The sequence below is a fragment of the Urocitellus parryii genome, chromosome 3 (genome assembly GCF_045843805.1).
Source record: "Urocitellus parryii isolate mUroPar1 chromosome 3, mUroPar1.hap1, whole genome shotgun sequence".
NCBI lineage: Eukaryota > Metazoa > Chordata > Mammalia > Rodentia > Sciuridae > Urocitellus > Urocitellus parryii.
In genome coordinates, this window is record NC_135533.1 from 4,915,844 (window position 1) to 4,931,450 (window position 15,607).

General features: G+C 40.7%; 1 protein-coding gene across 1 annotated transcript in view; it reads right to left on the reverse strand.

Annotated features, from left to right (window-relative positions):
• Galntl5 (polypeptide N-acetylgalactosaminyltransferase like 5) overlaps positions 1–15,607 on the reverse strand; it is a 41,105-nt gene that overhangs the window by 12,988 nt on the left and 12,510 nt on the right. The window contains exon 2 of the mRNA XM_077795881.1: positions 7,036–7,156. Within this exon, the coding sequence (XP_077652007.1) occupies positions 7,036–7,156 (121 nt within the window). The remainder of the gene's footprint in view (positions 1–7,035; positions 7,157–15,607) is intronic.

Sequence of the window (15,607 nt, forward strand, 5' to 3'; positions counted from 1 at the left end):
AGTGCAAAAATTAAGATCCAAACCTTCCCTTGACTTCTTACATCGTACTAAGTTTTGGGGATCATTTCCCCATGATTGCTCTGACACTGTTTTGATGATCTTAGTTCTACTCTAAATATAAGCACAAATTATATCCTCATTTTAGCTTTAATTGTAAAAATGAATCATTGAACTCATACGCATGTATGAGTTTATTTAGACTATCTTCAAAGAAAACTCATTCAACATTGTTGTCTGGTGTAGCAAAAAGTGCAGTAGATTATGGTGTAACTGAATTTCTTCTAAGTATTTGACAAAAAGGTTTTATTTTATCTTGTGCAAATGAGGGGAAAACAGAACTCGAGTAAATGTGCGTTATTGACTATTTTTGTTTGGATGGTTATATTACTATTTGGTTATATTTTGAAATATTTTGGTTGTAAGTTACAGAAATCCAGTGGAGCTTAAGTTAGCTAAGGAGGTACGTTGTACGGGACCCAGTCATAGGAAGGCAGCTGGAGCCTCAAAGAACTAACACTAGAGGCCCGTCTGGACAGGCCTTCCCTCTCCACTCTTGTCTTTACATCTGAGACTAATAATGATAAGGAAAAGCAACATACTCTCCATCAAAGGGAGGTTCAGTAAGTGAAAGATGTGCTTGTGCAATGTTCCTTCTGTGACTGTGATTCTCCTCTGCAGTGGGGTGTGTTTCCACCTGTTCAACTCCACAGAGTGAGAGATGCGCTTGGCACCAGCTCATAGGCCAGCACCGAGGGTAAATAAGAGACTTTTCTTTAGCAAGATCCAACTTTACAGGACAAGGGGTCACGGGCTCCGCCTGGCTCAGGGGCCAGCCCTGAACTGATCAACTGGGGGCAGCCAGTGGGATCAAATAGAAAATCGTCGTCCTCCCAGCAACCTTGTGAAGAGGTCCATGCTTCCTGGGGACAATCGGGAAAGGAGGCCTTGAGGAGCAAAGCTCCAGGAGCCCTGGACGGTGCCTCCAGGACAGTCAAGCCCTGAAGGCACCACCGGAGGAGAGGCCTCATCTGGACCAGGTGGAGATGGGCAAGGTGTGCTTGCTGAAGGGAGGCTGGAGACGCGCTCAGGGGATGGAGACTCCACGAGACAACAGAGGCCAGGAAAGGCCCCCGCAGAGAGGAAGAGCCAGCAAGTCCTCCCCACACTCGGCTGAAGCATTGAGGAGACGTGGCTTTGGGGAGCATGCAGAAGAACCCAAAGGCCTAAGCTGCAGTCGGGTTACTGAGTGATGAGAAGAAGAAGCGGGGAGAGCGGGAGGGAGAGAGGATGAGGCCGTGAAGCCAAGCTGAATTCATGGGAGGTTCTTACCAAGAATCAGGGTGGTGGCATCTGCAGTCTCATGTGTCAGTTTAAGCAAAGCTGAGCTCTGTCCCTCCGGTGGGATGATGGTGAAGGAGCCTGAATCCTGTCATATGAGGACAGGTGACAGGCCTCCAGGAGAGCCTGGTGTGTGTGTGTGTGTGTGTGATTAAGCGCACACGCTTCTTTAAAATTAATCAACAAACTTTGCTGTGATATTTCTTTCCAGAAAACTTTTTTGATCTGAATAAATTCAGGGTAAAGTAATTTGGACAAAGCCTGTGTTTGGTCATCCTGGTGGGCCCATCTGCTGTTAGCCTATCACTGAGATCCACACGGTGCACTTAAAGATGGACCCTATGGTTGAAGTGAGTCCCTGCCCCCAGCCCTGTTGAAGTCCCCATCCCCAGGTCATCAGAACATGGCCTGACTGGGAGACGGGGTTATCCCATAGGTAATTAGTAAGATGGGGCACTGGGTGGGTGGGCCCCAGTGCAAGGTGGCCATGTCCTTATACAGAGCGGAGATTTGGATACAGGGACTCACATGCAGAGGGGAGACACTGTGAGTAGACAGAGGCCAAAGATGACCATCTGCAAGCCGAGGAGAGAGGCCCTCCATCTGGAATCCATAAAGAACTCCCCAAACCCAAGAATCAGAAAGCAAATGACACAATTTAAAAATGGACAAAGATACTTGAACTTCAACAAAGGAGACACACAGATGGCAAGTGAACGGATGAAAAGATGCTCAACACCATTCCTCAGGAGGCAGACACTGGAACTGCCAGTGTTCTGAGGAAAAGGCACAGGATATGCCTGCGCTGGGACCAGATCAAGCACATACCATAAGATCCAGCCTTTGCATTTCCAAGTACTTACCCAAGAGGGAAAAAAATCATCTCACTACACCAAACTTGTCTAAGAATGTTCAAACCAGCATTGTTTCTAACAGACGAAAACTGGCAACAATCCAATGGCTTATCAACAGGTAAGTAGAGCAATAAGCAAATCGTAGTGCACCCCTATGTGAATACTTCTCACAGCGAAGAAGAATGACCCCAGGGATGAGCAATTTCCGACGTCTTTCCTCCATAAATGTTAACACAAGCATATATATATGTGCACAAAGGTGATTATTACCTAATAATGAAAAGGAAGAAAGATTCTGAATGAACAGTGTCATGTTAAATCCCAAGAATCTAAGAAAAGAAGAGAAAATGAAGTTCAATTAGTAAAAGGAAGGAAATGATAAAGACCAGAGCATGCATACTTCAAATAGAGATTGGGAGAGAATAGAAAAGATGAACAAAACAAAGAGGTGTTTTGTTGTTTTTGTGGTGCTGGGGATGGAATCCAGGGCCCCATGCATGCTAGGCAAGTGCTGTACCACAGAGCCACATCCTCAGCCCAAGAGCTGTTTTTTTTTTTGAAAAAATAAACAGAATTGACAAACTTTTAGGTACACTAATAAAAAGAAGAGTAGACTCGAATAAGTGGAATCAAGAAACAAAAAGGAGACCTTCAAGTTGACAACACAGTACAAAAAGAATCATGAAACTACCATGAACACTACAGTCAACAAATTAGATAGTCTAAAAGAAATGGGTGAATTCCAAGACACAGACAAGCTACCAAGATTAAGTCAAGAAGAAAGAAAATCTGAATAGACCAATAACGAGGACATTGAATCAGTAATAAAATTCTGCAGTTGAAGAAAATCCCAGGACCAGATGGCTTAATACTCAAATGTTTTATGTTCTACCAAACATTTGAAGAGCATGACCTTTCTCAAACTCTTAAAAAAAAAAAAAGAAAAGGAGGGAACACTTCCAAACTAATTTTAAAAGGCCAGCATTACCCTGTTATCAAAGCCAGACAAGGACACAACAATAAAAGAAAATTATTGGCTAATATTCCAGATGAACACAGTTGCAAAAGTTTGTAAAGATCATCAATAAAATACTAACAAAACAAATTCAATGTCCCACTTGCCACGCTCGAGTGGAATTTATTTCTGGGATACAAAGACGGTCAAACACATGCAAATTCATAAGTGTGAAATACCGTATCTACAGAATGAGGGACAAAGGTGATGTGATCATCTGAGAGGGGCAGAAGCTGCACTGGACAGAATCCTACATCCCTTTCTGACTAAAGAGCCTCTCAGCAGGTTAGGTATGTGGAAAGCATGTACATCCGTCCTCCACAAGCCCTCAGCAAGAAGTTGAGAGCTTTTTCTCTAAGATCAGGAACAAGATAAGGATGCTCATTCCTGTCACTTTTATTGAACATAATAATAATAACAATACAAGATAAATTAACAAAAGGTATTAGAAGCAGAAAGGAAGAAATTACATTGTTTCTGTTTGTAGACAGTATGATCTTATGTGTAGAAAATTCTAAATACTCCACCAAAAAATTGTTAGAACTAATAAATTCATAAAGTTGTAGGATATAAAACCAACATACAGAAATCAAGTTGCTTCTCTATACACTGACGATGAACCATTCAAAAAAGAAATTAAAAAAACAGTTCTATTTACAACAACGAACACAAACAAAAAACAACCACCAAGGAAAAAATTTAACCAAGGACATGAAAAATCTGTGCATTGAAAATTACAAGACATTTATAAAAGAAATTGAAGACACAAATGAAAAGATACCCCATGTTCATGGCTTAGAAGTATCATCATCTATGCTACTGAAATGACTATAGAGTTAACACAATTTCTTTAAGTATTTCAGAGACATTTTTCACAGAAACAGAAAAAAAATTGTAAATGTTATGTGCAAACACAAAAGATCTCAAACAGCCAAAACAATCTTGAGTTTAAGGAATAAAGTCAAGACATCACATCACCTGATTTCCAAATCTGCTATGAAGCCAAAATAATCAAAATAGCACCACAGGGTCATGAAAACAGACACACAGGCCAATGGACCAGAAGAGAGATACCAAAGTAAATCAATGCATTTATGCTCAATGAACTTTCAAGAAAGATGCCAAGAATGTGTCAGAGGAAGTACAGTCTCTCTAATAATAATTCGTACTGGGAAAACTGATATCCACACATGAATGGAATTAGACCTTTATCTCAAACCATACACAAAAATAACTCAAAATGATCAAACACTTAAACATAAGACCTAAACTACAGAATGACTAGGAGACAACATTGGCATGGGCTTTTCTTTAGCTACGACCCTGCAAGAACCGCAACGAAAACAAAAATAAACAGATGGGGTGGTATCAGACTAAAAAATCTTCTGTACAGCAAAGAAATTAATCAACAGGGTGGAGAGATGACCTACAGGTTAGGAGAAAATATTTTCAAATCACATGTCCGATAAGGAACTAAAATCCAAATCATGCAAGGAGCTCAAACAACTCAATAAGAAAACAAGTGAGATGATTAAATAACTGACAAAAAGTCTGGATGGACATTTTTAAAAGAGGGCAGACAAATGTCAATGGGCATATAAAAAATGCTCGACATCTCTAATTGTCAGGGAAAAACTAATTAGAAGTACAGTGAGGCCGGGTGTGGTGGCACACACCTGTCATCCCAGGGAGGCTGAGGCAAAAGGATCGCAAATTCAAAACCAGCCTCAGCAAAAGCCAGGTGGTAAGCAGCTCAGGGAGACCCTGTCTCTAAAGAAAATACAAAATAGGGCTGGGGGTGGGGCTCAGTGGTCGAGTGCCCCTGAGTTCAGTCCCCGGTATCCACCCCCCACAATAAAAGTACAGTGAGAAATCACCTCATATATGTTAAAATGGTCGTTATCAGAAAGATGAACGTTAACAAGTCTGACAGAGAGAGAAACTTGCCCACTGTTGGGAGAGGGCACGGTCACTGTGGAGAACAGCAGGACCTGGCTATCCCACTTTGGGAGATATATTCAAGGAAGTCAGTGTACTGAGAAGACAGCTGCACTCCCAAGTTCACCATCAAGATGTGGAATCAACCAAGTGCCCATCCATGAAGGAATGGCGAAAATGTGGCATATGCCTGCAGCAGAATCCTATTCAGCTCCAGTGAAGAAGGAAACCTGGTCGAGGACCTTATGTTAAGTGACAAGAAGCCAGGAACAGAAAGACAAATGCCACATGACCTCACTCCTGTGTGACGCGATGGAACTCGCAGGGGCAGAGAGTGAGGGGGAGGCTGGGGAGGGGTAAAGGAGGGAGGTGGGAAAATGTTGGTCAAGTTTACAAATTGTCAGGAGGAATGAGTTCAAGAGAGCTGTTGAATAGCATGGTGACTACAGTTGATGTAATGTGGACCTGAAAACTGCTAAAAGAGTAGAATTGAAGTGTTTGTTTACCCATTCAAAAAAAAAGTGTATGAGATAGTACCTGTGTCAAATAGCTTGATTTAGCCTTTCCACAATATGTGCGTGTGCATGTTTCAAAGCATCATAGATGTATACAATTTTAATTTTCAATGTAAAAAATTTAGATTAAAATTTTAAAATAAAGGCAAACCTGAAATCCAAGTTCTATTTAATGGAATAATAATGTGGTTACTACAATAAGGGCTGGAAATTAGCTTGGACTTTGGGGAGGGTAGTCATTCCTAGTGTTAAAGGGTTTCTTCTCCAACAGAGTGGGGTTCTTTGTTAGAACTGAATTTCCTACTAAATAGGTTAACATTTTAAATACCAAATCTGCCAAGTTTACTTCTCTTTTAGACAAATCTCTCTAAACTTTCAGCTTTTTCTTAATAAATAATAAGTGGTAGTAGAAGGGTAGCAAAGACATTTGTACTATTTCAGATGAGTGGCTATCCCACTTTGGGAGATATATCCAAAGAGTAGGAAGCCAGTATTATTGAGAAGACAGCTGCACTCCCAAGTTCACGATCAAGATGTGGAATCAACCAAGTTCCCATCTCCCCATAAAGAAATTATGGGGAGGAAATCATAACTCAATGGCATTCAAAAGTATTGACCATCCTTTGTGGATAGTTAAATATTCAGTTGATTTAAAAAATTGTCCTCTAAATTCAGACCAAGTACATTTATCCTTTTCCTTTATGATGACCCAGATAGGCTATGTCATCTGGGCAGAGGCTATATCTCTTGGGTATGTCATATCACCAGGGCCATTTATATGTGGTTTCAAACATTTGTGGTGCATACAGGTCACAGCAAGACAACGTGGCCCCCCATTCCCCTGCTTCCTGGGACTTGGAGCTTATCTCTGTGTTACTGGTAGAAGTCTGTATTCCTTAACTCAGGGACTCTTCTTTTGGTTAAAGGAGAATATCAGACCCCTTTGCTGGAAACCATTAGAATCTAAATGATATGAAAGAGGTGTTAATCTATAGATGCTACAATGTGGAGTTTCAGTTTGGAATGATGGAAAAGTTGTTAGTGCTACTGAATGGTACATTTAAAAATGGCTAGAAGTTAAATTTTATATGGATGTTACCACCAATTTTATATTGAGGATGAACACACCTTTGGCCAGAAGCCCTTACTGGTGACTGAATAAAAAGAACCATGAGCATCTTAATATTCAGAAACCTCTAGAATGCATGCTGTGCCAATGGGGACCATACTCTATACACTTTGGACTCTTGAAATAGGATCTTGACACTGTCTAGCTCCCCATCCTAAAAATAAGAATCTGCACTACTAGACTTCTATTATGCTGGAATTAAAATCTGGTTAATTAGTATTAAAAAAAAATGGAGAAGGAACATACATGGCATTTCTGCTATCCGGCACATCTCTCTGGTAGCCCAAACTTTTGCTGACTATAATATTAAGTCCATATTTTAAAAGTCCACTAGTAAGTTCTGGGTCTGAAAAGTTAAAATCGTTATCTGCAAGAAAAGATAATTAGAGACACGTAAGTGAAGACTCACAACTGTCGTGCTGAAGCAGGGTAAAAGCAACTCTCTCCTGGACTCCTTTTATAACGAGGCAGAGTCATTTTCTTGGAACCTGATTTCCCAGATGATGGGGCCACAGTGGGGAGCACAGGGATTACACAAATCAAAGTGGATTCTTTAGTCATTTAGTTTTCTGTGGAAGGAAGCCGCTCAGGTTCCAGGTGCTATGATGATTCTCAACTACAGTGTAAAATTACAGTAACGGGGGGATTAGGGGAAGGTGGGAGGATGAAACCCCAAATCCCTTGCCCAAAATCCCATTAGAGAGAACGAAGCTTGGTAACAGAGGACAATTCCAACATGCCAAACGTAACAGTAAATGAAGTTGGATCAATTTTCCTATCAAAAGATAAAAACTCAGTGGGAATAAAAACCAAAATTCAGTAATAAAAGATAAACAAAATGAACTAAAATGGTTAAAAGCAAAAGCATGAGCAAATAACATAGAGGGTCAAAATCTCATTTAAAAAATCATACAGTTCACTGGAAGGAGCATGGAGAGAGTCATTTTATATTAAGCTCTAAGTTGCATTAGAGATTCAAAAGTAATGAGCTTGTATTAATCATATCAAATAGTACTGCAACAGAACACTTCAAAAATAGAAATATCATCATGCATTTTCACAAATAATGGTAGCAGGATATTTTAAGAACACTTGGAATCAGAGAATAAAATCTTGAAAAATATAATTGTTTCCTTGGTGGAACTATGTTGTGCTTTGTCTTCAATAGTATCTACCTACCCCGTGCCCAGAGAGTATTTTCCAAAATCGGAATAAAAAGCTGCATACAAAGGGGGTTCTGGTCAAGAGTATCCCCATTCCTCCCAGATCCTCTTGCTAAAAAAAAAAATCTTGTACCCAACAGAACAGATAAGCACAGGAGGACTTTGAGAGATGCAACTGGATTGCCTCTGGGCTTGATGAAGGACACCCAGAGCTCTTTGGAATTCTTTGTTGCTTCCCGTGCCTCTCGGACAGGCCACTGTGGAAGCCTCTATCTGAAACCACCAACAGGCACAGATAAAAACAGCTTCAAATAACCTTTCTCCAGTCAGCAACTAGGGAAAGGGTGGCCTGATTACAGAAAGCCTTCAGGAATATCCTCTTCAACAGAGAACTTTCATCCTACCGCCTGCTCCACAGAAGCTGACAGTGTGGCTGGGCAGAAACCAACAGCCCACTGAGAAGTAGGTGGTGTGCTGATTCCCTCCTGGGTGACGGGTGACGTCAACAAGCTGATCACGAGAAACTGATATGACTCCATTTTTGGGAAACCAGCTTCTACCCTCAAGGCTTGTCCAGAGGGAGGGGACAAGACCCCTGTCCTTAGAAAGACTCACAGAGCCTCCTAGGCACACACCCACCCTGCTGAGTTGTTTGTCTGTAAATAACAGGAGAGATCTGTGGCGCCAGGTGTCCCTGACTCAGTTACTCTAGGTGAGGACCCATAGCAACCGCCTAGCAACCCCCAATCAGCATGAGACAGGGAAAATATCTGAAATGCCAGGTGACCCTCCCAGTAGTTTCGGTGATTGATAAGATGATTAGGCAACCCTGCAAGTTTAACCAATCAGTTCAAATGTATCTACCTCTTGAACCAACCAATCACCCTTACCCAACTTGTTCCATCCAGTGAATGTGCTAATCAATGTTAAGAGTTGTTGTTTGATTTTCCTATGGTATGAAATGATTTGCTGTGTGATGTGATACAGAGAGTATCCCCCCAAAACCTATAAATCCGTACTGAACAAAGGACCAGGACTCACTCCCTGGGACCACTGCATCGGAACCGTTGTGAGTCCAGGCTCGAGCTTGCAATAAAGACTCTTTTTTTTTTTTTTTAATATTTATTTTTTAGTTCTCGGCGGACACAACATCTTTGTTGGTATGTGGTGCTGAGGATCGAACCCGGGCCGCACGCATGCCAGGCGAGCGCGCTACCGCTTGAGCCACATCCCCAGCCCATTTTTTTTTTTTAATTTATTTTTTAATTTTAGGTGAACACAGTATCTTTATTTTATTTTATTTTTTTTTAAGAGAGAGTGAGAGAGGAGAGAGAGAGAGAGAGAGAGAGAGAGAGAGAGAGAATTTTTAATATTTATTTTTTAGTTCTCGGCGGACACAACATCTTTGTTGGTATGTGGTGCTGGGGATCGAACCCGGGCCGCACGCATGCCAGGCGAGCGCGCTACCGCTTGAGCCACATCCCCAGCCCAGCAATAAAGACTCTTGTGTGATTGCATTGGATTCGGCTCCTGGAGGTCTATTGGGGTCCCACGAATCTGGCATTATAATCACAGAGCTAGTCTTCTACAACCTCACTAGGTGAAACAGGGCTGAGTGTACAAGGTAGTGCCAGGGCCATGTTGAGCCTTCAATCTCAGCTGGCAGCAACACGAATTTATCCGGTGGTACTGTTACTAAAACTTGCCCAGAGACACTACTTGGATCCTGGGCTTGCTGGATTCATCTGTCCATACACATAAGAAATGGGCAAATGGTAGAAAAGGGAATTTTATGCAATTTGATCAAACTAGGAAGAAGCGGCTTGATTCCTTCTCTCCTGGTCCCACAGAAGCATAGCTAGTTTATAGACACAAAAGGATAGTGATATACATACATAGATTTAGTTAGGCTGTGCTAATCGGAAAATATGTCAGTTTTAATTTCCTTGGTGTTTGTCTTCAGCACGAGGAAGATTTCTCAGTGGGAGGCAGTTCAGAAGTTAGAGCAATTTGGAGCTTTTCATTTCAAAGGGGGGCTGTTTCAAATTCCCCATTTACTTGATCTCTCAGTCTTGAGGTAATTGGGGCTCCATGTCATCTGACTGGAAGTCTATTACTGAATCGGTGTGCAGATCCCATCAAGGAACTTGAACATAAGGAATTAGAAACTTATTTCTGAAGGAGGCAAAGTCTGTAATATTTTAACAGCTCCACCTAGGAGAGGAGCCTTAGTGTTAATTTGCACAGGAATGCTCCTTCCCTAGCCTCCGGGCTGGTTCACCAGAAACTGTTATGGGTAGGGGCTCAGCAGCATTCCCCATTCCCCAGCTGAATCTCCATCACACCTGGGAGCTAGGAGGAGAGAGAAACAGATGGTGTGAGTCCAAACAACTGACGCTCCGCTTCTTCCCAAGGCCTGGTGGGGAGCCGAGTCTCTCCCACCCGGTGTCAGTGGGGCAGAAGAATAAGGGAAGGCAGGCGGGATAACAGACCCACTGCTACCTCAGTTACCTGTAAGGTGTAAGTGGGCTCTGAGAGAGAGCTGGACTTCACCCCGCCCATCTGCAGTGAGACCACATACAGGCCAAGTAGCCCTGGTGGTGCCCCTGGGCCCAGCAGGAAGCCACACAGACACACACACACACACACACACACACACACACACACACTCATCTGGCCTTGTGCTACACCTCAACAGGGGTACTGCTGCCTGCAAAAGGAGCTCACGATATCTATGAAGTCTCACAATATCAACAATTCTAGGATCCAGTACAAAAATCACTAGTCATGCCAAGAATAAGGAAGATCTCAAATTGAATGAAAGAAGACAAGCCAGAGAGACCAACCCGAGAAGAACCAGGCTGAATTATCAGATGAGATGTTCAAGCAGTCATCGTAACAGTGCTAGAAACAAACAGAAAAAAAGGGAGAATCTCAGCAAAGAAACGGAAGTTACAATCAAAAAACAAACGGAAAGGAGAGGACTAAAGATGATCTAAGTAAACTCTCTGAACGGGCTAGATAGCCTGGTGATGACAAAGGACAGGATCCACCAGGACAGATCAGTGGGATTTGCCTGATCTGAACAATAGAGAGAAAATTAACCGGAAAAGAATTGGAGTGAGGGTCAGGGATCTGCCAGACGAAAGGGCAGCTCACTTTGCTTCTCGGGAGCTACAGAGGAAAGGGGGCAAAATAGGATTGGAAAGTGCTCAAAGGAATAATGACTGAAAAGTCCCCCAATTTGGTGAAATATGGAAATCTACAGATTGAAGAAGCGGAGCAACGCCTCAAAGAGGACAAACCAAGGAAATCCTATCGAGATGCAGCACAATTAAATGGGTGAGAACTGAAGACAAGGAAAACCCTGACAACCAAGGGGAGGTGATGTGATACTTAGAGACATGAATTTGTGCTCGTTTGTTTGCTCTTTGAGACAGGGTCTTGCGATGCTGTCCAGGCTGATCTTGAACTTGTGGGCTCAGGTGATCCTCCAGCCTTGCCCCTCCAAGTGCTGGGGAGTACAGGTGCGCACCCCGGCCCAGCTGACAAACACCAATTTGAATGGAATTCTCTTCGGAGAACCCCAGGGAACAGACAGAAATGGCAAAACACTTCCAAATGCTGAAAGAAAAGAACCGACCACAGCAAATTCCATATCCACCAAAAAGTATCCTTCAGTAATTATGGAAGAATACAGACATTCTCAGATGAAGAAAAAGTAAGAATTCGGCAATAGAAACACACCTTTAAGAAACAGCAAAGGGAAAATCGTGCAGAGGCACCTGACCCTCAGTTTAGTGGTGTTCCCCCTGAGGCTGGAGGGTAGGGAAGGAACGGGGGGGGGCAAGTTTTGACTGTATTGTTGAAATTTACTCCTTTGAAGAACAGAAGACTACCTGAGGTGGATACAGCAAACTATAAAAAGAAGTTAAATTTAGGTAGTAAATGCATGCATGCTTATTTTGTTATTTTCTGTGATAAGTATATAGGCATATTAAATATTTTATAATTCAAAAATTAAGTTGCCTTTAAAAGGACATTATCTTTACTCTTTCAAATATTAAAATTTAAGTTTTTTATTAATTCCTTATAATTAGGTATAATCACACATGGCATGGAATATAATTTGCTCCCCTTCAGTCCCCAGTACTTGCTATTCCCGCCCCCTCATTTCCCTTCCTCCGCTCTACTGGTCTTCCTCCTATTAATTGTTTTTTTTTTTTTTAAATTGGTGTTTTATTGGTATACATAAAGGTGGAATTCATTCTGGAATATTCAAACACGTACATGGCATAATGTGGTCCAATTCAAGGAGTCTGGCTTATTTCACTCAGCACGATGTTCTCTGCTCCCATCATTTTATTATTCTCCTTTATGGCCCAGTTAAACTCCACTGTGTATTTATTTATTTTCTTAATCCACTCATCTGTTGACAGGCACCTGGGTTTCATAACTTGGCTATTGTGAATTGTGCTGATAAAAACACTGATGTGCCTGAACACTGTTGCATGCTGATTTTAGTTCTTTTGGTAAATACCAAGGAGTAGGACAGCTGGGTCATATGGGGTTCCATTCCTAGTCTTTGGAGGAATCTCCATACTGTTTTCCAAAGTGATGGTGCTAATTTGTAGTTCCACCAACAACGTATGAGTTACCTTTACTTCCACATTCTCTCCAGCATTTATAGTCTTGATGGCTGCCATTCCAACTGGAGGGAGATGAAATCTCAATGTAGTTTTGATTTGCATTTCCCTGTTTACAAGGAATGTTAAATATTTTTTCAAGTATTTGTTGGCCATTTGTATTTCTTCATTTGTATTTCTTCTTTGGAAAAATGTCTGTTCATGTTTTTTTCCCCATTTACTGATTGCATTATTTATTTGTGCCAATTTTTTTTAGTTCTTTACATATTCTGGATATTAATCCCTTATCAGAGGAGTAACTGGCAAAGATTTTGCTCGCTTCTGTAGACTCACTCTTCACATATTATTGTTTCCTTTGCTATGAAGAGCTTTTTAATTGAATGTTGTCCCACTTATTGATTCTTGGTTTTTTTTTCTTGAGCTTTAGGGGTCTTATTAGGAAGGCAGTGCCTGCACCAATTTGATGGTGCTGACCCTGTGTTTTCTTCTAGCGGTTGATTCTCTGGTCTAATTCCTAGGTCTTTGAGTCACTTTGATTTGATTTTTGTGCAGGGTGAGAGATCAGGATCCAATTTCATTTTTCTGCATACGGACATTCAGTTTTCCCAGCACCATTTGTTTGAAAGGCTATCTCTTCTCCAACATGTATTTTTGGCACCTTTGTCAAATATCAGATGACTCTAAGTATGTGGGTTTGTCTCTGTGCCTTCTATTCTATTCCATGGTCTTTATATCTATTTTGATGCTAACACCATGCTGTTTTGGTCATTATAGCTTTGTACTGTAATTTGAGATCAGATCTTGGTGATGTCTCCCGCCAAGATCTGATCTTGCTCAGAATGGCTTTGGCTATTGGGTATTTTATTCTTCCAGATGAATTTTAGGACTGGTTTTTTTTTTTCTAGGACTGTGAAGAACATCATTGATATTTTTTTTTTTAAAGAGAGAGAGAGAGAGAGAGAGAGAGAGAGAGAGAGAGAATTTTTTTTAATATTTATTTTTTTTAGTTTTCGACGGACACAACATCTTTGTGTGTGGTGCTGAGGATCGAACCCGGGCCGCACGCATGCCAGACATGCACACTACCGCTTGAGCCACATCCCCAGCCCCATCATTGATATTTTGATGGGGATTTCACTGAATCTGTATAATGGTTTTGGTAATATGTCCTTTTGACAATATTAATTCTGCCTATCTAAGAACATGGGAGGTCTTTCTATCTTCTAAGGCCTTCTTCAATTTTTTTTCCTTTGGTGTTCTATAGTTTTCATTGTGGAGGTCTGAGTGTTTTATTTTATTTGAAGGTATTGTGGATAAGATGCCTTTCTTGATTTCTTTCTCAGTAGATTCATTGTTGGAGTATAGGAAAACTGTTGATTTACGAATGTTGATCTTGTTTCCTCCTACTCTATTGAATTTATCAGCTATAAAAGCATTCTGGTGAAATTTCGGGGGTATTCTATATATAGGGTCATGTCATCAGGAAACAGTTTGAATTATTTTTATCCTATTTTCATCCCTTTAATTTCCTTCTCTTGACTCTGGCTAGAGTTTTAAGAACTACATCAAATAAGAGTGGTGAGAGTGGAAATCTTGTCTTGTTCCTGACTGTAGAGGAAATGCGTTTAGTTTTTGTCCAGTCAGTACAATGTTGGCTTGGGTTTGTCATATATAGCCTTTATAATGTTGAAGAATCTGTCCCTAGATTCTCCAGCATTTTAAACCTGAATTGGTGACAGATTTTGTCAAAGGCCTTTTCTGCATCTATTGATATGATCATATGATTCTTGTTTTTATTCACATTTATGTGCATTACATTTATTGAACTGTGTATTTTGAACCAACCTCACAACCCTAGGGTGACGCCCATTTGGTCATGGTGAATTGTCTCCTTGATGTGTTTTTTTAATGTGATTTGCTAAGATTTTATTGAGTATTTTTGCATCTATGTTCATCAGGGATATTGGTCTGTAGTTTTCTTTCCTTGATGTGTCTGTTTTTTTTTTTTTTTTTTTTGGTGGGGGGGTTGTACCATGGATTGAACTCAGGGGCGCTCACCACTGAGCCACATCCCTGGCCCTTTGATGTATTTTATTTAGAGACAGGGCCTCACTGAGTTGCTTAATTTGCCTCGCTGTTGTTGAACCTGGCTTTGAACTCATGATCTTCCTGCCTTAGCCTCCCGAGCTGCTGGGATTACAGGTGTGTGCCACTGCGCCTGGCTTTGTCTGATTTTGGTTTAGGGTGATACTTCATACAATGAATTTGGCAGTGTTCTCTCCCTTTCTATTTCATGGAATAATTTGAGTAAGTTTGGTGTTAGTTTTTCTTTAAAGATCTGCTAGAACTTGACTGAGAATCTATATGGTTCTTGGTCTTTTTTGGAGAAGGCTTTTAATCACTGCCTCAATATCATTGCTTGATATTGGTCCATTTAGGTTTTCTACATCTTCAATTTGATCTGTTTTTTATGTGCATAGAAATTTGTCAATATCTTCTAAACTTTTCAATTTTTTTGAAGTACAAATTTTCAAAATACGTTCTAATGATCCTCTGTATTTTAGAAGTGTCTGTGGTGATATCACCTTGTTCATCTGTAATTTTGTTGATTTGGGTATTTCTTTTGGTTAGTTTGGCTAAGAGTTCATCAATCTTGTTTATTTTTGCAATGAACCAACTGTTTTTCATATTGGCCCTTTTTTTATTCTCAATTTCATTAATTTTGGATCTAATCTTACTTCCTGTCTTCTACTGATTTTGAAATCACTTTGTTCTTCCTTTTCTAGAGGTTTGAGAGGTACCATTAAATTGTTTATTTGGGATCTTTTTGTTAGTTTAAAAAGAATTTCTAATTAGTTATATAGGACAATAGACTGCATCTGCATTTTGACATATTGTACACAAATAGAGCACAACTTCTCATTCCTCTGGTGTACATGTGTAGTCATACCAGTAGTTTTTCTTGTTTAATGTATGCATTCAATGCTATAAACTTTCCTTTTAGAACTA